The following is a 22,255-nucleotide window of genomic DNA, read 5'->3' as shown; positions in this document are numbered from 1 at the left end:
GAACATTTAAAAATTAATAAATACATAATAAGCCTCTTAGTACCTCCATTCATTATGTGTTGCCATTGACATTAAATTACATTTAACATTAATTATAATTAACAGTCACATTGAGTACATCACAAACATACAAACAAATCTTTTTTTTTTTTTTAATTATACTTTGTAAATATATACTATATTTTTTACGCAAAAAATATACAAACAAATCGTCGGTCTTAACTTAAATAAAATATACAGTTGTCAGTTGTCACAATATTTTTTTAACAACAATTATGTAACCATTATCTAACAAGCGAATTCGGATATTTTAAATGAAGAAATGCACATTTCTAAAAAAAAAAAAATATTGTAAATGTAAGCATGAATTAATTAGTTACAGTGAATGAATGAAAACTAAACACAAAGCGAAATCAAATTATGTAACACAATTCAATATTGGGTGTTGAAGAGCGCGTGTAAAGTGGCATGAATTTAAAATTTCATACTGTATGATTTTTCTAAGAGAACAAATGAAAGATATTGAACACCTAGTACATAAGCAAATAGTTTTAATACATACATAACATACATTTATTAATTATTAGCTAGTTAAACAAAAAAAAAAAAAATAAAATAAAATCAAAGATTTGTTAAGTGGAAAATAATGTTGTTTTAAATTTTTTACAACTTCAACTTTTACTTCTTCAGTGATATTTTTATACCTCAAATGAGTATAAAAATTTTATATCTTGATTTTGTTCAGTTTGTATTGCAGTTGTATAGCAGCTATATGCTAAGGTGGTCCAATATTGGCAGTTCCGACAAATAGGCGCCTTCGTTGAAAGAAAAGGACGTGTAAAAAATTTCAGTAAGGAACTAGTTCGCGTACGCAGAGGCAATCTAACAAATGTTCGATTGGGACTCAGTTCGTCAGCATGATCATCTATATATATATTTTATAGAGTTTCCAATCCTTGCGGATGTTAACTTCGTGCAAAACTTTATATACCATGTTTAGGATATAAACACCTTTTTAAGAATATTATTTTATTTATATTATTTTTTCAATATTGACGAAATAACTTCATAACGTCACTATTTCTATATACAAATATTTAGATACATATTTGTATACAACATTTCCCACATATATTTASTAGTGGTGCGTCACCATATAAAAAATATGAATTTCATCATAAAGCAGCATGCAAATCGAGCTTTCGACGAGACTTCATATTCAATGTACGATCTTTGACATTTTTAGATGGGAGAATCTTTTAAATATAAAAATTACGTATTAATGTCTTAAATATAAATCCAAAAGCAAAAGCAAATATACATACATATGTATAAGAAACATGTAAGCMCATAAAATTTACACATTTGCCCCCTACATATTATTAATTATATACCAAAAAATAAAATAATAAAAACTTGTTTTTAGTTTAGTATATTATTAATTAAATTTTTATATATTTACATAACAGTAAGTACAATTTAWGGATTTATTACATTTCTTTCTAATATCACTTATGACTTTCATATTTATAAAACAAAAAAACTGTTTATGAAAATATAGGAGTTTTTCGTATTTGCTGYATTATATCTGATTATTAATACAGTAATGAATAATAATATAGTAATCCAACGAATATTCGTATATGTTGCAGTGTCAAGTGCGTAATCAAATATTTGCTTATTTGTGTTTAAGCTTCATTATTCGTACCTCCATCACTTTGAACAGTGACCTTTTCTTGCACCAATACTTCATATTCAGTTGTATGCACTTCAATACCATTATATGGCATATACATTACCCTGTGCGAAGGATGTACCTTTCCCAACAATATTTTATCATTATATTTTGCTCGTGCTATATACAAATCCTCCTCGGTTTCACTATATCCGCCAACTACAGCACCTTCTGGTACGTGACCATTTGAATCGGCTACCCATTGGTGTTTGAAATTATTCAATAATTCGATATTTTCACTCAACGTATAGCCATGACAACCGTGGGACGCATATGCAACTCCTTTAGATGGCACATAACCGGCCGGCAGAAGRTCGTCTTCGAAATAAACACGAGCCACATATGTGGGATTACCTTCGGAATCTGTACCTGCTTGAATTGCTTCGTCTGGTTCTGGTAGAGGTTGTGGAACACGTTGTGAGCCATTCCATTCTAAACCATATATTGGTGTCCAAATAGGTATATTTGCATAGGCATCAGAAGCATTCGAATTATTCCATTTCAAGTCCATTTCGGTGCGCTCACCAAAATTGAGGAATATAGGATGTACTCGGTTGCTTCCCGATGGGCGACGACATTCTGGGCAGGTCTTTGAATTTTTAAGTGCGATGTACAAACATTTCTTGTGAAATATGTGACCACAGGTTGTGGAATAGATTTGATCACTATTTTCATAAAAATCGAAACAAATTGAACACATAACATTTAATAAAGTCGGCTTTGTGGCAACCAAATCCTCCTTAGCACTTTCCTTATCTTTAGGATCCATGCTATAATATAAAATTTCTAAAAAAATTTATGCTTTGAGTATGACAAAGGAACCAACGAGTTGATTAATAAATGAAATTACGAAGAAAACAAAAACATTCCCGACTGCAGAAATAATAAACACACAGATAATGAATATCAGTGACATCTATTATCTGATAGAGATATTCTTCAGTTTTGAAACAGCTGAACTATTTCCCACCCTTAAGCTGACTACAGAGAAGGTAGATTTGTAAAGAAAGTTTTGGTGTGCCGATTGTCAAAGTGCTCCGCTTTTCGAAAGGGTCCTCGATCCCATAAGGGAAGATTTCACTGTAAAAACATATTAGTGGATTTCTTTGCTGACTATTCATTACTTGCGTATGTGTGTACTGTGTATTTCTTGGTTTATGAACTGTTATTGATTTCTATCCAAGAGTAAATTAATATACTTGTGTCTCCTCGAAAATAAGAATATCAATTAATAAATAATATATTTTTTAAATACTTAAAATGAAGTTACTTTAAGAATATTTTAAATTAAACAGCACCCTGTTTGAATCCCAATTCCCYTCGGTGGCTGGAAATGCGTTCAAAATATTAAACGTTCTCTGCTCTGAATTAAATAAGAAGAAGAGATCTAAAGAAAAGAGAAGCACGCGAAAATTGTAGAACTTAAAAATCGATTAGGAAAATTCTGCTATTATTTTCCAAAATTAATTTTGTTTGCTAGTAACAAAAAAATTATTTGTAAAATAATCATATATTTTGAAAGATTGTAATAAATAGTTTAGTTTAATGCAAATTACGCTGTAACAGTAAGGTGACGGCAAATAATTGGCCGGAAAAAGTGGAAATAAAGCAAAAAGCAAGTTTAGAAAAAAAAAAATGTCGAGTGCTGGTACCGGAACAGGAGCTGGCGTTGGTGCCGCTTTCGGTGATAGCGAGTGAGTTGCAGCTAACTGTCGACTGTCTGAGGAGGGTGGTCGAGTGTTGTTCGCAGCAAAAAGCCAATTATTTGTTTTATCATATAACTAAAATTTCTTCCGACGATTTCTGAAATTTGCCTTACAGAAGCCGTCATGCGAGTTTTGGGCAACGCAGCCCGGAACGCTCATCTGGCGGTGGAGGTTCCGCAGCCAAGAAGAAATTGGGAACTGAAATAGGCAAGGCTGCCGCCGAGAAATCGCGAGGTCTTTTCTCAGCTGAGGATTGGCAATGCAGCAAATGTGCCAATGTAAACTGGGCTCGTCGACAAACTTGCAATATGTGTAATGCACCCAAATTTAGCGATGTCGAAGAGCGTACGGGTGAGTAACTCAACCTTATTGAATATGTTTTCGTATCATTCAAAATAATTGCTTTAATTTAAATATTTTTTAAATATCCATTTTAATCAATATTTAGATGTGTATTTGTTAATATATCTCGTTTATTTAGGTTATGGCGGCGGCTATAATGATCGTGGTGTAGTCGAATATAAGGACCGCTCTGACTCCGACAGTGACTATGACGAATATGGACGCTTAAAAAAGCGAAAGATGAAAGATAATGAAAAATCCAATGACGACGAAAAAGAATACGACGATACTGACGAAGATGCTCTCGAAGAAGAGGACGACGAAGAAGATGATGGCGGTGATCTTTCGAAATATGATTTGTGGGGTGACGATGAAATAACGCCAGTTACCTTAATAACTCCTGGAGGAGGAGAAGAAAAACCCAAATCAAGCACAAAGTCCTTAGAGCAACGGAAATCTCGTTCACGTAGTCGCTCACGTTCTCGTTCGCATTCACGTTCACTGTCACGGTCTCGCAGCGATTCAAGATCCCAATCAAGATCATCTACATCTTCCAGCTCAAGTTCTTCATCATCATCTTATACTTCAAGTACCCGCTCAGGTTCCAGTTCTGGTGGTTCTCGTTCGGGCAGCCGATCAAGAAAATCACGTCAACGCAGTACGTCCAAGGATCGGAAGACTACACAGTCAAACAGCCTTAAATCTGCACCATCCACACGTAAACGTTCACGTGAACCTTCCAAAACGCACTCACAAACATCACGAACCTCTTCACATATGTCTGGAAAAGCCGGACGTAATATATCTAAGTCAAGATCACGTTCACGATCATCTTCTCGTTCATCAGTAACATTGGCAAAGCGTAAAAGACGTACCTCCCAGTCACCAACGCTTTCCAAACAAAGACGCGGTCGCAATCGTTCACGATCTCGTAGCAGCTCGAGAAATCGTCACTGAACGCATAAAACTATACACTATTGACATCTTACAAGTAAAAAATTGAATGCAACCGCATTCCTTAATTACTATTGCGTCTTCTATCACAATCTATCCTGATTAAAAATATGTCCCTAGAGGATAACGCCTGTGCTTGGAGTATATACATAAATAGCAGTTGTGTATTGAAAAATATATAGACATTACTAAATAATATTTTTATCTTCACAATTTAGATTTTGCACATAGTTATTGTTTGTTCAATTATTCCTGAAGTGATTTTATTCCTAACTATTTTGGTATTAAGAACAATAAAATATGCATTATAACTTATATTAGTACTTYAATGAACGTAGCTCGTTGCAGTCAATCTATTTCAATTATTTATGACTTGTTTTCGTAAAATTAAGAAAATTTCACATAGCTTTGCAGCTCTAACGTAATGTATTAGTTTACTACTACTTTATTAGTATATGCAGAAAAGCTTCGTATGAAATACATGAATTGAAAATGATAAAATTATATCCAAGGTCTTATCCATGATATGCAATAAATACTATAATTTAAAAGACATGTACTTGACTTTAAAATGTTTTCTCAACTCCTAGAGTGTAAAAAACTGGTGGGTTTRCGTACTCATGTTGCCGTATAACACTGCGTTCAGACAAAGGCGCTGACGCWCTTTATTAACAAATTATCTTTTGGTATTGCTCATGCGTTCACGCGAGASACAATTCACTTCTAACGCATTTATATTATATTTACATACATTTGCGTATTACTTACAAAAAAACAAAGAAAACCAAATTTCCGAACATAATATAAAAATGTATTTGAAGTCAACTATATTACCATGAAAAGAACGCAATAAAAAGGAATGTCGCAATGATTAGTAACGAACGAACACGGGCGACACGATACCTGCGTCATSCCTTTATCTACAAAAATTCGGTTTTGGCGACAAAATAAGTTAGCGTGTGAACATAGCCTAATTTACATAATAACATAGTTTTGTCATGCTACATATGAAAAAAAACAAGAGCGCATAGTTTTCCGGCAGTATATTAGTATACATAGTGCGAGAATAACCTCATCGTTTCGAGTCTCGAATCATATGCTCATAAATGACAACTGTCACTGCAAAATACATAAACTGTCAAAAAGTAAATACATTCTAAGAATATCAGCTCGTTGTTAAACGATTATTTATTAGTAAAAAAATAGTTTAAAAGGCTGAAATTGTGCACTTTACAAACACTATCGAAAACGGCAACGTAACAATATTAAATAATTTCCTAAAACTAGGAAAGATTGGCCACCCAGCATGTCCTCTCGTGGACGAGATGAACACATTCAGCACCCGCATTCAATGCAGTCGACGCCTGGCGTGACATCCTCTAGTTCATCACGAACACTTTCATTGGCCGAAAAACAGAAATACATCGAGGAATATGATTTTCCATATTGTGATGAATCTTCTAAATATGAGAAGGTTGCAAAAATCGGTCAAGGCACTTTCGGGTAAGTGTAGTCAACAAAATTGATGCACTGATTTCTTTGTTCGTCCGTGGTTTTTCATTGTAATTCGCTTTCACTTTCAGAGAAGTGTTCAAAGCTCGCGAAAAGAAGGGTAACAAAAAGTTTGTTGCTATGAAGAAAGTGCTAATGGATAACGAAAAAGAAGGCGTAAGAATTATTCGATAACACTTTTTTCTTGTGAAATAAATTTTAACAACAATTATATAAATTTAATAAATTATAGTTTCCTATTACTGCCCTACGTGAAATACGTATATTGCAATTATTAAAGCATGAAAACGTGGTGAATCTAATCGAAATTTGCCGTACAAAAGCGACTGCCAGTAACGGCTACCGTTCAACATTTTACTTGGTTTTCGACTTTTGTGAACACGATTTGGCCGGGCTGCTGTCGAACATCAATGTTAAATTCAGTCTTGGCGAAATCAAGAAGGTTATGCAGCAACTACTAAACGGTTTATATTATATACACAGCAATAAGGTAAACATAATTACAAATTCGTAAAAAATTATATTATTTTGTGTAATATTTTCAGATTCTGCATCGGGATATGAAAGCAGCAAATGTACTTATTACCAAACATGGTGTGTTGAAATTGGCGGATTTTGGCTTGGCGCGTGCATTTAGTATACCGAAAAACGATACAAAAAATCGTTATACAAATCGGGTTGTTACGTTGTGGTATCGTCCGCCTGAATTGCTGCTCGGTGATCGTAATTATGGTCCACCTGTCGATATGTGGGGTGCTGGATGCATTATGGCTGAAATGTGGACACGTTCGCCCATTATGCAAGGAAATACAGAACAACAACAACTCACCTTTATTTCTCAATTATGTGGATCATTTACACCGGATGTATGGTCTGGAGTCGAAGAATTGGAATTATATAAATCGGTGGAATTGCCTAAGAATCAGAAGCGTCGTGTGAAAGAACGCCTGCGACCTTATGTAAAAGACCCAAATGGCTGTGATCTACTTGATAAGCTGTTGACACTTGATCCAAAGAAACGTATCGATGCGGATACGGCGCTTAATCATGACTTCTTTTGGACTGATCCAATGCCTAGTGATTTAAGCAAAATGCTTTCACAGCATTCACAAAGTATGTTCGAATATTTGGCACAACCACGTCGCAATAATCAAATGAGAAATTATCATCAACAAATGGCGACAATGAATCAAAAACCACAGGATAACAGTTTGATAGACCGTGTTTGGTAGTTTTTTTTTCTCTTTTTTTTTTTTAGTATTTTGTCGACTTTCGTTGAATGCCGTGAATATTAACACGGTTGACAGATTTGTGCTAACGTTCGTTGTAACCGTATTTTCTTACTTTTCAATTTAACTCAGATTTACCATTAGGTACATGCTTTAGTTATAAGTTTATATTTTTAAAATTAAATGAAAATTAGTGTGTGTATTTGAATTAAAGGCTGATGCAGCAAAATGTATGCGCAAATAAATTCCGTTTATATTTGTAAATGTTTAGTGGTTTTGCTTCTACAGATAGTACCGCTCATTTTAAACTGGCGCAACTATGACCGCTATATATTTTCTCGTATTAATCAAGACCATAAAATTTAGTTAACGAATATTTATTTTATTATGTTTTAACAATGTRTTTTCTTTTAAATTATTCTCTAACTTCCGTTTTTGTGTCTCGTTCAGATTTCAGATAATCTAGTTCTCTTTTATAGTCTGCTATTTGCTCTTSTGTTACGGTGAGTGGTATTTCTAAATCAATTTGTTCTTTGCGTACAAATTCCATTTTCTTAATCGCGTCTTCTAAAAAGGGAATCTTCTGCTCATTTAACACTTTACGATATTCAGCAAGGCGATCCTCCTTGATCTGTTCACAATGCGCATCAGTAAGCTTTTGTAGGGATTCCTTTCTTGTTACCCAATGGAATTTTGTTGGTGGCGGTTTGTAAACTAAATCAAGCTTCTCCAACATAAATTCAAATCTTCGATAGTCCCAACGACGTAAATATTTCAAAAATTTCTTTCGCTTGTCAATTAGTTCTTTTAAAGAAACCTTAATTTTGATATTTCTAGGAAATTTATCAAGTTGTTCTTGCATACAACGTATTCTCACCGTCATTCGCGCCACTATATTGAAAAAATATTATATTTATTTAACAGAAACTATTGCATTTACAATTTCTAAACGATCTTACATTTAGCTTCCATAGAACCATAATCAAGAGGATGTCGTTGAACTTCTTTGATCATCTGGTCACGTAAATAACGTGAAGTTTCTGCTAAGGGGTTATTGTTAAGTTGAAATAGTGATTGTACGACTGGGTCGGCGCTATAAAATAAAAAAATATTATAGCATCCAACGGCTACAGTGTATTAACTTACTCTTTCAGCTCTTTGGAGTTTTTAAAATCCAATCGTAATTCTTTTTCATTAATTGATGGCAATTTTCCTAAATCTCCACTTTTCTCCGGCTTTGTGCAGGGAATTTTTTCCGGACGTACCCATTTGATTTTCAAATCCGACTTGAAGGCGTAATCCCGTGCCAACTGCCAATGCACGCTGGATGTGCGAAGAATTTTACCAAAGTTCATTTTATTTTAATGTTAAAATTATGAACAATATCAAAAAGCAAAATAACCTACTAAATTARTTTTACGAAATGTCAATTGAAAATAGATTATGTCACAACAGTGTTGCTATTGTGTTACACATAAAAAATTTAATTAACTGCAAAAATATAAATATTAAATTATATAATAGGCGTTAGTCTTTTCATTAATTTTTAACTAAAAATATAATAATTATATTTGCATTAAACCTAATTCGATTACAATAGTTTTTATTTCCAATTGTCTATATTTTTCAAACAACACAAAACCACCCTTGCAACAGCTGTTTATTCCATAACAAATAGGGTTAGTTTCATATTCTGTCACTCCATAACTAATAATTTCTTTCTTCACCAGTTACTAAGTTTTAAATAAAAATGTCGAACAGTCATTTATTCCTTAAATCTGGATTTCCACGCGCGCCGCTCCAAAATGGCATTGGACGCTATGTTTGCCAATTGCAGCGTGTTACGTTAAAGTTCTGTAAAAACAATGGCTCTAGCCGTGGCATGAGGTACTCATCTATAAAATTTTGTTTAAATGCTTGCAATATTTACATTTAAAAAACATTTTGTGCTTATATAAATAGAGAATTCATTGAGAACCATTTGATTGACTTTGCCAAAGAAAATCCCGGTGTAGTGGTTTATGTTAAACCTCGACGTCACCGTGGACCGGTACTAGTTGGTGAATATTGTAAGTAAATATTAACACAATATATGTACAAATATTACATTTGATTTTCAATTTTAGTAAATGGTGATCGCGAATGGCTAAACTGCCGCAATGCCAATAAAGATGACATATCCAAATGGCTTCAACTGCTGAAAACGCAGAATGGTAGTTCAAGTTCATTGCGTTTACGTAAAATGTGGCATACTGATGTGCCTTCAATACAAGGTCCATGGACACCGTTTACATTACGAGCACCAGAGGCAAACGTGACAACCTATCCCAACGCAGACGCTTCACGACCACTTGATGTGGAACAATCGGCAACTGATAAACTTATTGAATTATTTAAACAACAGCGTCTTGCTGATAAAAACAAATCCACAGATGAAGTGTTGGTAGAAAAACGTGCTGAATAATTGTAATAAATAATAGAACATAAAATATAGTTTAAAGTGTTGAAAAAATAGAATTGTTAATCTTTTTTACACCGGCAAGGATATGTAAGTACTGGGTGCGTCAATGCAACTACAAAGTAGAAGTTAGTTCTGTTATGAGATTCTGTTACCACGGCAGTAGTGCCCGGAACAGACCCGGAAATTTATCCGGCTAGGGATTGTAAACTTGACAGCTTTCTTCTAAAATATTTTCTATAAAAACAACAACAAAATTGATATACCTTTCTGTTGTGTATATTTGATCATTTATGCAAGTTCGTTCAACAAGTAACCAGTTATGYTTAGGTCAGTTACCTATATGATTAYTGATTCATCTATTTTAACAAAATGTAAAATTTCCTGAAACAGTTGATACTTACATTGTTGCTGTAGTTAATAAAGTTCCCGTTTTTATGGTGTTCAACATATATTTATTCTGTAATAAATTAAACTTAAAACGGCTTAATAACATATAAAACAAWTTAATGGTATTTCTCTATCACTAAAACACCAAATTTTTAGCATAAATATAAAATACTTTCAATTAATATATTTCATGACAATACTCGCACATAAACTAAACAGCAATTTGATATGACTATTATTGCTACTGCATTTTTATAACGCCTTCAGTCATTCTTCAAGACAACTACAATATTAAATAATATATACCTGTTATTGTTGTAAACTATTTAAAATAACTTTTGTTTTTTTTTCATTAGCAATAATTGAATGTSTATGCTTGTACATCTTGATTATAAGGAAATATTAATACACGCAAAAATATAAAACATAAATTTATAATACAACTTTAATTTAATAGTAAAAATATAAAAAAATATGCACCATACGTTTTGTATATAAAGAATAAGCATACATATGACAAGATTTTGTATATTTTGGAATATGTTTGTAAATGAAATTATAACGCAATTAACATACATTTCAAGGTAACTTTTGAGTAAATTTATGAATTGTATAATTTTATAGTGTATTAGTGTGTGTAAGTGCATGTGTGTATATGTACGCATGTAYATTATAATATATCGTTGGTATATCAGTAGGTAAATACGAGTACATTTATTTAAGTCGAGTACATTATTTGAGTACAATAATTATGTATGTAAGTRGTTATTTTTGTATATCCAAATAAAGAACGGTAAACGATATGTTTGTTACGATTCTTAAAAGAACGTTTTAACGTTGCTTTCRGATATGGAAACATTAAGTGTTTATATGTGCAATTAACGAAAATTCTATACCTTAGCTTGCATAAGCTCATGGAATGTGATGCATTGCTTTTAATAATAGAACTACACATAGCGTATATTGGAAAAAAGGAAATATTAAAGACCAATAAAGTACTATAGATTCCAAATACAAGTTTTTCCACGTAAATAATGMAAAATTCAATTTGAGAACGAGAAAAATCAAGAATTACATTTGAAGTTCAATTACCGAGTTAAAAAAAAAAAATTATATACACATAATTTCACTTCCGTACAACGTTATTTTTTAATTTTTGTTTACGAATATCAATGTAAAAACAAACTCTAAAATGTCTCGATTTATTGCTCTAACGTCATGTTACTTTTTTGTGAATGCCATTGAATTTTTTTTTTTAAATGCATTACTCTGCTAAGCATTTCAGATTTCAGCTAAATTATTATTATAGTAGTATTTGCCAGCGCTTTAATAAATTGTATGGCTGAGAAAATGTCTTTGTAATAAGCTGAGCCTAAAATCCTTGGCTTTCATACGAGATCAATGWTTGATCGGCGCAGTTGTATCTATTTCAACTTCATTAATTAAGTACATTAGCCTTGCAATGTTTTAAAAGGTGCTTCGAATATTTTAAATACAYATACTTATGCAGCCAAATATTTTATTTTTTATTTTAAGAGTTTTTAATTTAGCGTAGTAAATACTTCACGAAAGCCACGAAGTTTCAATAGTCAGTGGCATTATTGGTAACGTTCTTTCAATATAATGCTTATAACGCGCAAAAGGCTCAATTTGTTAGCTCGAAAACTCTTAATATTAGTTAAGTTTAGTTTAGTTAACTCATATTTAGTCATTTAGTATAGAAAATAMAAAATTGATATTATAATTTGCGTAGTCCTTTAAAATACATAGTTACATATACACTAGCATAGTAGTTTACAAACGTATATAATTACATATTTTTATGGTAAATTTTTAGTTTAAATTTTTTGCCGTGTAATGAGTCTTTACTACGTTGAAAAAGTCCCTAATGCTCAGACAATAATTGAGCTTTTGCAGAGTTTTCATTTTCATTTTAATTTTCAGTTGCATTGACTTGTACATATGTCGTAGTATAAAAATAGTATTGAAACTATGTACACACATGYGTACCTAATACATATGTATAGTAGTTAATTTAGATAAAAGTTTTGCTTTTATTATTTTTTACTTAGTTTTTCAGAACTTTGTCTTTTTTGTTGTTGTTAAATTTGTGCAACTTTGCAACCTGTGAATGCATTACGATTTGTTTTTTTATTTTTTATTTTAGCTTCTTAAACTTTCTGCTTAGTCTACATAATAACAATACATTTGATACAACAATCAATAAACGAACAGGACGCCAAAATGTTATTGCAATTCCATTGTACRCATGAATAATATTTTCGTTTAATTTGAGTGGTTAGGTTATAATACGTAGGTAACGCGAAAGCAATATTAATGATAATATTAATAATTGACAAATTTCGATCTTCGCTGATTGAAACAAATTATTTATGTTAATGAATGGATATTTAAGGAACTTCTTGCAACTTAACCGAAAGTATTTTAATTCTGTATCGCATTTTAGTAAATAAAAAAAAATATATATATTTCAAGTCCTTCAAAATTATTACATTTTTTAATCAAAATATTCGCACTAAAATAAACGATAATATTATTTACGTTGTACATTTGCGCTTTGTTGTCTTTAAATGCTTTCTTTTCAATATGTACCAATAGTTTAGCACTTGTGCATATTCCTTGTTGTTGTCTTCATTTCATTTTATGTGCTAGTTGTTTTTTAKTTATTTATTTATTTAATATCACCATAGAAAAATAATCGTTCAAAAATTATTTTTTTGTTTGCTTGTTTCATATTTACTAGCTTATAATAAATATTATTATCATTGTTATCGATAGAATTTATCAATAACGCTGTTAACATTAGAATGCTCAATCAATAGCATCAAAAATATTCGTATTATCATAACACAATTATCGGCAATGACATAATCAACGCCATTATAATTCATAAATAAATACATAAATACATCAATAACGCCTGTCACATCTGTTATTATTTGTTAGCGTGAATATATTTAGCATAACGTTCATCATTATTTTTTTATGTTTTTTTTTCTTTTTTTTTATAATATTTAAGACAAGCGTATTCGATAAAAGTGCTGTAATTTATTTTATTGTTATTATATATATTATTTTTGGTTTCTTGTTCCATACTAATGACCTAAATTCCATTTAAGCCTTTCATTTGCGTTCACATTTTCGCTTTTTGCCGCCACGATTAAAGTACTTTGCAGTCCTTTGGACGAGACGAGACAAGACGAGGAGTTGAGTGTGTAAGCGTGTCAAAGTGTCCATAATACAAATTTGTGTTGCACACATACGGCGCACACGCTTACTTACATGTCTCCCGCTTCCATGGCAGTATTTATGTCGCTGACAATTTTRCCCATTAATTCGCGATATGGCGAATTGGGTTTGAAGGCGGTCTCTAAGAGTGCGGTATCACCGAAAAAGTTAAAGACTTCATCGATGCGATTTARTGACTTTTCGGTGAGATGTCGTTGAACAATTGACTTGAGGGCGGCATGTGATTCAGCAATAGACTTTTGCAGATACGGCAGGTCGAAACTGTAATCTACTTCATAGAAGGAAATCACGGCGAGTTGTGTATTCTGAAATAATTGGATTGAGTAAATTAAACGTTTTAAAAAATTGTATGTTCGAATTTAATTGTTTTTTTTAAGTATTAGTCAGTTAACATAGTAATCTAATTAATCAAAGCGGTGAATTTCTTTGAGGTTGAAAAGCTCTAAAACAAATAACACTTTAGCTCTTGTTTGAGGGGATACATGGGTTTACGAGTTTCAAAAAATCGAATTTTTCTATTGAATTCTACAACACTTCTAGAGTATCGTCCTAAATTTTCGAGTTGATCCGAGTAATAGTTCCAGACAGCCTTAAGTACTTGTGCGCTCGAGGCTAGCTAGGCTAAGTGCGCCGCCTTTAAACGCGTTTTTCTCGAAACTGTGTTTTTGAAGTTGGTTGGCAAGATTTCTCAAGAACTGCTCAACCAATATTCATGAAATTTTACATATGTCTTTGAGATACAATTTTTTTTTATTATTTTTTTGATTACAATTATTTGAAAAAAAAGTAGCGAAATTTTTATTTTTCAGTTTTTTTTCCTTTGTTCTAAGTTAAGGTTTTAACTAAGGCACGTACTTTTTCACTTTAGATGATCCTAGAAATAAGAAGTTATCCTGCTAACGCGGGCACATCTTTTTTCCGAGGGGTCTCCGGAAATGGCCGAGTTTAAAATATTTTTTTCCAAAACTATCAGAATTTTAATTGTTAAGGGTATGTTTGTAGCAACAAAAAATTCTAAAAAATATTTAAATTTTTATATGAGAAACAAATTGTTGAAAAAAGTCTGTTTTTACCCAAGGAAACTCATGWAGCCTTTTAATCAAAGTTGAATAGTGTCCCCGTGTATATTACTGTGGCACATTTAATTAWTTTTTTCTTGTCTATTTTAATATTTGCTGGGTATAAAGTAAACAATTTGTCACAATTACTTATTTCTTGTTATTAAATATTTACTTGCATTTAGGTATATTTATATGCAAATACATTTTGATTGCACTTACTTGAAACTTCCGCTTAAAGACTTCCGCATCCTTCAGTTCGTCGGCACTGAATTGATTATTTCGATGTAGGACACCAATTTTGATAACAATTTTTATTATATTTTTTATCAGCTTCTCCGCTTTAACTTTGTTGCCCGTCTGCATTGAAGTAGATATAATATGTAAATGTAAATACAATTATACAATTGAAAGTTGGCGTAAGAAAAGAGGCAGCTTTTAAGGAAGTACGAGTATACATATATTATAAAGATAGTACTTAATATGGGAAGTTCTCACAAATTGTGATTATTAAATTTTATTTATTCTATACATGTGTATGTTTGTATGAAGTTGGTGAAAAAGTTGATTGGAGCGCGCACTTACATGCATTTTACAAAGGCGATATAAATTATCAAGAAGCGATGCTGTTGTGCCGTCAATAAAGGTTTTCGCTATATTCTTGGTGGCCATGCGCGAGAGGATCTTCTTCTGGGCACGCAAGCCAATGTCACGCGACTTGAAAGCACTGTCAGCCATAACTGAAGAAAAATGAAAAAAAGAAACAATGAAAAATAATAACAAAAAAATTAAATTAAAAATACAAATCAAATTATAACATTACAATACAGTTATTTTTTTGCAATTTTTATAAATAAATTGAGATAACAAATACCATTAATACGCATCTTTCAAACGCACAACTCAACACACGCCTTTTAATAGATTTATATACATACATATGTATATGTAATTGCAGAACTATTTGGAAAATAAAAAAAAATTAAAATACTATTTTTAAAAATATTTATATGTAAGAAAGTGCATAATAACAACAAAACACATGCGTCCACAGCAATCAAATGAAGGGGTCTGCTGCGCACTACTTTAGCTTTGCATGAGAAAATAATTACTTCTAGTTTGTTTTTGTTTTTGCAACGTAGTCAGGCAAGTAAACTAGAATAACTATCCACTAACACAATAGGTCTAGAATTGATTTATGCAAACAAAAAACTATTATAATGTGAAAAAACTGAATACATTACAAAAGGCATAAAAGTGCAAAGGCACAAAACATAACTCACACACAAGTACATAAACGTACATAGCTAACGGTATTAAGTATTTAAATTGGAAAAATCAAAAGAACCAAAAGCTTTATTTCCATAACTCATATGCGATATATGGTGATTGGTTGGTTCATTGGTTGAGTGCTTGCTTGTTTACCTTCTAGATTCCAATAGTCGACGCTCCATAGCAGCAGACATTGACGCAAGCCTTCCGCTGCCATTTTGCTGTCAAATCCTGACATCATTGTCGTTTTGTTTAGTTTGTATGCAATTTTTTAAATGGGATAAGAAGAAAAATTGAAAATGCAAGAGATTTTCATTTTCAATCATTTGGAAATATATACAAACATATGTATGTACATTAAGGGTTGAGTGTAGACTTTTTACGTGTGCAGTTAGGAAAATTTGGAAAATTATAATAAATATTCATTGATGCAGTGTGTAGTGGAATGTTGGAATTTTTATATATTGTTAATTTATTTATTTAGAAATGAAAAGCAAAATGCGAAAATATAAATTAACTGTTTATTTATGACAACTTAAATTTTTTATTGAGGTACTTTGCTATATAAAGTTCTAAACAATTATAATTTCGTAATTTAATTATTTTGCTGTACTTTGAGTCTCTCAATGAATGAACAGAGTTCAAAGTTATTTATAAATAATTGATTTTTACCTTGACTATTAAAAAAAATATTTGTTTACTGTCTTAAAAATAGCTCTTCAATAATATACATAATGTAATATGTGTTTAAACTTTACAATATTAGACAGAATTCACTTTATTGATTTCAATTTACTCGTTACTTGGAATACTCCTTTGGATATCGAACTTGAAAGCATATATAGTTAGAAGCGTGACTTTTGTACTATATGCACTTCGTTGGTGTAAAATTTTTAGCGACCGCCGTGTTCTTTTCAAAAATAATTTTCGTACAAGTTTGAGGAAGACCTACATTGGCAGCTTTGCTATTTTTATGAGATTTTTGAGTGGCGTTTATGGACGTCTCCGATATTAGCGACTGCCACTTTGTTTTGCCAAAACCGGGTATTGTATAGTCTATTTCCCACCTGATCAAATATTACCCGGATTTAAGGAATTTGTTATTGCCTTATACATAGGTCTTGGCTGAAATGGGTTTAGTGCCTTTTTTTTTAAAAAAGGTCACAGGGAGCCAAATCTAAAAAATACGATGGCGGAGCAATTGCTCTCGCTTAGTATTACGGTAATAAATGACAATTCTATGCATTTTCTGTTCACGGACAAGTATTTACCGTGTGCAATGAATTTATAGTGAACTATAACACGGCAATCGAAGAAAACGTTGCGCATCATCGTGATTTTTGACCGACCTATTCGAACAATATGCTCGGATATTATAACTTTGGCTTATACCATAACCTACCAAATTTCATGGCGACAATTTCTCAAATGAAAAAGTGTTTCATACAAGGACTTAATTTTGATTTAGTGGCCCATCGACCGGCCCCAAAATGTGAAATTATCTGCTTGCCGAAGCGTTCTTTTAATAACTCCATTGATGTGATGTGATTTGTGGGAAGTGGCATCGTTTTGTTGAAAGCAAATGTCGCTAGGAAAACGAGTTTCAATGTCTGGTATATAATGGGCACTATATCAGGGCGCAAAAATGGCCCCATTGTCGGTTAGGTTCTCAACGGCATCACTTTTGAAGATACATACATATATGGACCGATGGTTCCACCGGCCCACAACCAAATCGTTGCTTTTTCTGGATGCAATGGCCGCTCTTGAATCTCTTCAAATTGCTTTTCGCTTTGTTACACACTCATTGAACCAACAATGGGCTGAACATTGCTGAATGGATCTTCTTAGAACTAGAAGCTCATACTGCAAAGCAAAGTCGCGTGGGAAGATCGAGCGGATTCAGTTCTTGCACAAGCTTTATTTTATACACTTTTAATTTAAGATCTCGAGGTAAAATACACCAAGTCGTTCGATACGTCAGTCTGAGTTGCTGTGAACGACGCCGAATTGCCTCTAGAGCTATATTTTCTTCACTGCGTGCTGGACGTGGTGTATTCGGTCGAAGATTATCCAATAATGAATGCTGGGTCTGAAGATGRGKGATGGTGTTACGAATAGTACGAACCGCCTATGTTGACCATAAGTTCTTTAAAAACTTATATTTGACAGACTAGCATGCGACTGGAATTTCTATTATTTCGGAAGTTAATTGCCCAAACTTCATACTAATGTTAAAAGAGGCTCCTTAAGAGAATGTAATGTTACATACATACATATGTACGTTACAAAACTGTGTTTTTAAAAAGCCTTAATTTATCTTAAAAGAAATTTAGGCCACTACAGAAAGAGACTACTGATTTTCGTAGTAATATTTCATTGGAATAAAGTCCTCATATCGAGAATGTGATGCGGTCTAACTGGACAACTGCAATAAGGACAATCTCCGGAACACCGAATAAACATCAAGTAAATAATACTCTTATATTTAAAGCTCGATCTAAAAGTATCAATGAGTCAAACGATATTTAATGAAAGTCGGCTTTAAGACTACGCTGTACAAAAAAAATTACAGGTAAAAAGTTGAAAGCTTGCGTGAAGTAACACTATCCCAAAATGTTAGTGGTGATAATTTGAGGTTTCGTTTCACTAGAACTATACTTTTATGTATATTTATGTATGTATGTCATCACTTTAGAACAACTCATATTCATATTATATGAAAGTTTCTAATGTCTACATGTCTGTGTATTGTTAAGTGTATTTTTAAATCTCAATAGCGTGCTAAGAATACATTAACGCATGTCTATATGTTCGTGTGTCTATTTGTGTGCAAGTATTTCTTGTTTACTGTTAGCGACGAGGACCTGCCTCAACTACTTCTGTGTGCTCACATGTATGTGTAGGTGATCGGTACGCTCTGAATTTGCCACATGCCCGTCTAAGTTCTATGCCTTACAATTATTCTATTTGTGCAGACTCGTGTACTTGCCACGTCGACAAATTACAAATTTAGTTGAAAGGCATAAGCACCTTTTACCTTGACATGGCAGTGTCTGGCGTATGAGGAAAATGTATTTAATGGTACTATAATTTAACTACAAACACGAATCATTGCGAGGCTCACGCAAAGGTTATATTATTGAGCAAATAAAATTTTGATGGGTCGGTGGTGTCATGGCAAACTGAATTATTTGGCTACAAACGCTTGGATGTGCACGTAAACCGCATTTGATACGAGCAGGACGGCACTAAGTGACACACTGCGGACGACAAAATAAACAAGCATGTGGTCATCTATAGCAAAGGGTTGGGGATTGTGTAGAAAAATCAATTGGATTCCGTCAGATTATTGAAAGGATTTTATATTATTGAGAGGCAGACGATCAATGACAGCAAAGTCAACATAACTGAAAATATCGATAAATAAGAGCTGGAGGTAAGATCCGGAAAACGGTCGTTGGGGAGTAATTATGCAAGTTACCATAGTTTTCACTAACTATCTCAAGTTAATGTCTCGATTGTGAGATCGGGTGATCGGGTGGAATCCTCGATTCACACAATTTTCGCATACTCTAATATTTATGAAAAAATTTTCAACACAATGCTTTATAGCGTAAGCTATCTAAATTGTGAAATTAATACGCAGACCTCTTGAAGTAGCGTCCTTAACCTTTCAGGCTTCCTGTTCTGTATGACCTCTTTTCAAACAAATTCGTTGCATTTTTTATACGCTGACCAGGGAATATTTTCGTCAAAAAATGTAATTAAGTCTCGTCTATTTTCACGTGATTATTTTTTCTAACTTTCGATTTCAATCGAGGTCTTTAAGACGAATTTCTGAAAGGTCGTCCAAAATCTACGAGTATTGCTGTTCCGAAAACTATGTGCGCAAAATGATATTGCAGGATCGTCATGTGACCCATCGTGAGATTGAGACAATTATGAGCATTGTTAGGACTAGCATACATTCAATATTGCATGAAAATTGGACTGTAAAAAATTTGTTCACGTTGGATCTTTCACAATTTGTCAGTCGCTCAAAAAAGCGTTCGTGCCGATAGGTCGAAATGTACCATAAACAAAATATGATAATGGTGTTTCGAAACAAGTTTATGACATTGTTGTAAGTGATGAATCGTGGATTAACGCGTATGAGCCCGAACGTAAACATCAGTCGACTGTATGGGTGTTTCAAGATGAGCCGTATGCCGCACTTCCAAGCAAATGGTTGTCTGTTATTTTAAAAATACTGGCCGAAGGCGGATTACTCTCACACATCGACTGGCACCGAATGACTTCTTTTTATTGTTGTTCATAAAAAATAAACTAAGAAGTTAACATTTTTCGACACCTGGAGATACCTCAATCAGAGTGGCAAAAGAGCTTCGACAATGGGTTTAAATACATCCAAAAGTCTATTAAACCCCCAGCATTAGATAAAAAAAAAAAACTAAATGTGTGAAAAAGCATTATTTTAGCCTTAACAATAAAAAAAAAATTTTTTGCCATAACCTGCAGTCGAAATTACCAAACTATTTTATAAATATACAATGTCTATTAATTTGATATTTCAAAATTACTCTGTGATAGAATAAAGTATACGCTCATAAGACCAAATACAAAAAGGCCAAAGGTTAATTGAATTTTCGTCCAACCAAAATTGAAATACAATAAACAAGCGAAATAATTGACCATTAGGAAAAATTGGCGCTTGCTTCGTTAAAGCACAATAATTTCCGCTAATGATTTATAACCGGAACGAAACTAAAAGCCATGAAAAAGAATAATTATTATGGCAAATGCAACAACTATTGGTTCGGTCACTAAAAGAGTAACATTTTTATCTGTGAGTTTCAGTATTCGACAAATTTTTATCTTATCAAATCTTGTTTTTTTTTGTTTTGGAACCATGAGTTAAGAGGATTGAGCACTTATGTAATACGAGGTATAGATGTGTAATGACAGCAATACAAACAAGTTTTCACTCAATGGAAATTAATAAATTATGGAGGGATTAGGTCTTTTACGGTTAGATTACAAATTATAGTATGTAAACAATAAACGATGTATACATATATAGTATAATAGTAAATTATAAGTTGGAGCCATTTTAGAGGGTATTCCTTAGTTGTTCTGCAGTTTTTCAGGAGTTTCGAAATTTTTTGGGAATATTAAGAACATTGTTCGCATGCCATCTGATCAAATTTGACTCAAACCCGTGAAAAAGTTTGTCTGATGATTTCAACAATGGAAAAATTTAATAACGAGGTTTCTTGAAGTTTTGCGCTTCCAATGGAATCGCGGCTATGGAATCATTGAAAATGTTGCAGAAATGTGTTTAGGAGTTTACCTTAACACAAACACCAGTACTTGAGTGGCACAAAGCATTGAATAGAGGGCGTGGAGTCATCGAAACTTGCTTCATTCAATTCGCTATCTCTGTTAATGACAATGCTTGATAAATCGTCGTGTTGTCATTGGGGATATAAGATTATCTTATCTTGGGGATATAACAGGTTTTGTTATGAATCGACTTAAAATATTTTGTTAATTAATGTTTTGAATATGAAGTGTATTAATGATGAACTTACGCTCAAAGAGCTGACTCTTTCGCAAAAGAAATGCTTGACAATGTAGCTAAGAACCCTACTTTCATCAAGGGCATCATTGCTGATGTCGAAAGTGTCCAACAACACTGTGGAACATTTTTGGGATTATTGTCTGGGGGTGAGAAATTCCAAGTCAGCGAAATTCCAAACAGCGATTAGCTGTTGTACTAAGCAATCTAGCGAACGGTGCTCCAAAAAGAAGCCGAAAACGAAACCGAAAAACCAAAATTCGCTGTAGGTATTGGAGGTATCCCAGCCGAGCCTTATAACAAGTGTATAAAAAATTGACCGAAATGTTAGAATGCCTGTATTGGCTTGAAATTAATCTATTTTTAGGTATATATATAATAAGTGTTTGTATTCAAACTATTGATAAATGAGTGAAATGTGGCTGTTTTTTTTTGAGGTATGCAAACAGGTAATAGTCGCTGGGGGCCAGATCCAGTGAATATGGTGGGCGCGGAAGCAATTCGAAGCCGAATTCATGCAATTTCGCCATTGTAGCGAGGGACTTATGACACGGCGCATTGTCTTGGTGGAAGAGCACTTTCTTCTTTTTCATATGGAGCCGTTTCTCAGCGATTTCATACTTCAAACGCATCAATTGGCCACTGTAACGTTCGCTATTAATAGTCTTACCTTTTTCAAGGTACTCGATGAGCAAAACTCCACGAGCATCCCAAAATACTGAGGCCATAACCTTACCAGCCCACATTT

General features: G+C 32.9%; 6 protein-coding genes across 9 annotated transcripts; 3 read left to right on the top strand and 3 right to left on the bottom strand.

Moving 5' to 3' along the window:
- Positions 1–1,476: 1,476 nt before the first annotated feature.
- On the bottom strand, positions 1,477–2,615 carry LOC108973118. The gene has a single exon (XM_018940147.1). It carries the CDS (start codon positions 2,502–2,504, stop codon positions 1,689–1,691), a length of 816 nt encoding a protein of 271 aa, XP_018795692.1. The 5' UTR covers positions 2,505–2,615; the 3' UTR covers positions 1,477–1,688.
- A 512-nt stretch (positions 2,616–3,127) lies between these two features.
- LOC108973110 (zinc finger Ran-binding domain-containing protein 2) lies at positions 3,128–5,290 on the top strand. The gene is made up of 3 exons (XM_018940137.1): positions 3,128–3,429; positions 3,557–3,792; positions 3,923–5,290. The coding sequence occupies exons 1-3, from the start codon at positions 3,371–3,373 to the stop codon at positions 4,738–4,740; spliced, it is 1,113 nt and encodes a 370-aa protein (XP_018795682.1). The 5' UTR covers positions 3,128–3,370; the 3' UTR covers positions 4,741–5,290.
- Positions 5,291–6,043: 753 nt separating this feature from the next.
- Positions 6,044–7,742, top strand: LOC108973114 (cyclin-dependent kinase 9). The gene is made up of 4 exons (XM_018940142.1): positions 6,044–6,240; positions 6,321–6,405; positions 6,482–6,739; positions 6,795–7,742. The coding sequence occupies exons 1-4, from the start codon at positions 6,044–6,046 to the stop codon at positions 7,479–7,481; spliced, it is 1,227 nt and encodes a 408-aa protein (XP_018795687.1). The 3' UTR covers positions 7,482–7,742.
- Positions 7,743–7,839: 97 nt separating this feature from the next.
- LOC108973120 (28S ribosomal protein S15, mitochondrial) lies at positions 7,840–8,907 on the bottom strand. The gene is made up of 3 exons (XM_018940150.1): positions 8,625–8,907; positions 8,438–8,571; positions 7,840–8,369 (listed from the first exon to the last, which is right to left on the bottom strand). The coding sequence occupies exons 1-3, from the start codon at positions 8,831–8,833 to the stop codon at positions 7,894–7,896; spliced, it is 819 nt and encodes a 272-aa protein (XP_018795695.1). The 5' UTR covers positions 8,834–8,907; the 3' UTR covers positions 7,840–7,893.
- A 250-nt stretch (positions 8,908–9,157) lies between these two features.
- Positions 9,158–9,995, top strand: LOC108973123 (39S ribosomal protein L43, mitochondrial). Its single transcript, XM_018940152.1, has 3 exons — positions 9,158–9,365; positions 9,441–9,547; positions 9,605–9,995. The coding sequence occupies exons 1-3, from the start codon at positions 9,229–9,231 to the stop codon at positions 9,940–9,942; spliced, it is 582 nt and encodes a 193-aa protein (XP_018795697.1). The 5' UTR covers positions 9,158–9,228; the 3' UTR covers positions 9,943–9,995.
- Positions 9,996–11,172: 1,177 nt separating this feature from the next.
- LOC108973105 (tumor necrosis factor alpha-induced protein 8-like protein) lies at positions 11,173–22,249 on the bottom strand. 4 transcript variants are annotated; one of them, XM_018940126.1, is made up of 5 exons: positions 22,178–22,249; positions 15,240–15,394; positions 14,877–15,014; positions 13,630–13,901; positions 11,173–13,525 (listed from the first exon to the last, which is right to left on the bottom strand). In XM_018940126.1, exons 1-5 carry the CDS (start codon positions 22,233–22,235, stop codon positions 13,471–13,473), a joined length of 678 nt encoding a protein of 225 aa, XP_018795671.1. In that variant the 5' UTR covers positions 22,236–22,249; the 3' UTR covers positions 11,173–13,470. The 4 variants fall into 4 exon arrangements, with proteins under 4 accessions (XP_018795671.1, XP_018795670.1, XP_018795673.1 ...); XM_018940125.1 differs by lacking the exon at positions 22,178–22,249 and adding an exon at positions 16,080–16,153; XM_018940128.1 differs by lacking the exon at positions 22,178–22,249 and adding an exon at positions 15,529–15,556.
- Between the last annotated feature and the right edge of the window lie 6 nt (positions 22,250–22,255).

This window comes from Bactrocera latifrons, unplaced genomic scaffold (genome assembly GCF_001853355.1).
Source record: "Bactrocera latifrons isolate USDA-ARS-PBARC rearing strain unplaced genomic scaffold, ASM185335v1 scaffold_46, whole genome shotgun sequence".
Classification (NCBI taxonomy): Eukaryota; Metazoa; Arthropoda; class Insecta; order Diptera; family Tephritidae; genus Bactrocera; species Bactrocera latifrons.
Note: the sequence above shows the minus strand (reverse complement) of the source record. Positions and strands in the feature narration are given on the sequence as shown.

Bases quoted from the DNA above. Each gene is read 5' to 3' on its own strand.
- LOC108973123 (XM_018940152.1), top strand. From the start codon at position 9,229: ATGTCGAACAGTCATTTATTCCTTAAATCTGGATTTCCACGCGCGCCG. The intron at 9,366-9,440 runs GTACTCATCTAT...TTATATAAATAG, and splicing joins GGCTCTAGCCGTGGCATGAG to AGAATTCATTGAGAACCATT. The intron at 9,548-9,604 runs GTAAGTAAATAT...TTTCAATTTTAG, and splicing joins GGTACTAGTTGGTGAATATT to TAAATGGTGATCGCGAATGG.
- LOC108973114 (XM_018940142.1), top strand. From the start codon at position 6,044: ATGTCCTCTCGTGGACGAGATGAACACATTCAGCACCCGCATTCAATG. The intron at 6,241-6,320 runs GTAAGTGTAGTC...TTTCACTTTCAG, and splicing joins ATCGGTCAAGGCACTTTCGG to AGAAGTGTTCAAAGCTCGCG. The intron at 6,740-6,794 runs GTAAACATAATT...TAATATTTTCAG, and splicing joins ATTATATACACAGCAATAAG to ATTCTGCATCGGGATATGAA.
- LOC108973110 (XM_018940137.1), top strand. From the start codon at position 3,371: ATGTCGAGTGCTGGTACCGGAACAGGAGCTGGCGTTGGTGCCGCTTTC. The intron at 3,430-3,556 runs GTGAGTTGCAGC...TTTGCCTTACAG, and splicing joins GCCGCTTTCGGTGATAGCGA to AAGCCGTCATGCGAGTTTTG. The intron at 3,793-3,922 runs GTGAGTAACTCA...TCGTTTATTTAG, and splicing joins CGATGTCGAAGAGCGTACGG to GTTATGGCGGCGGCTATAAT.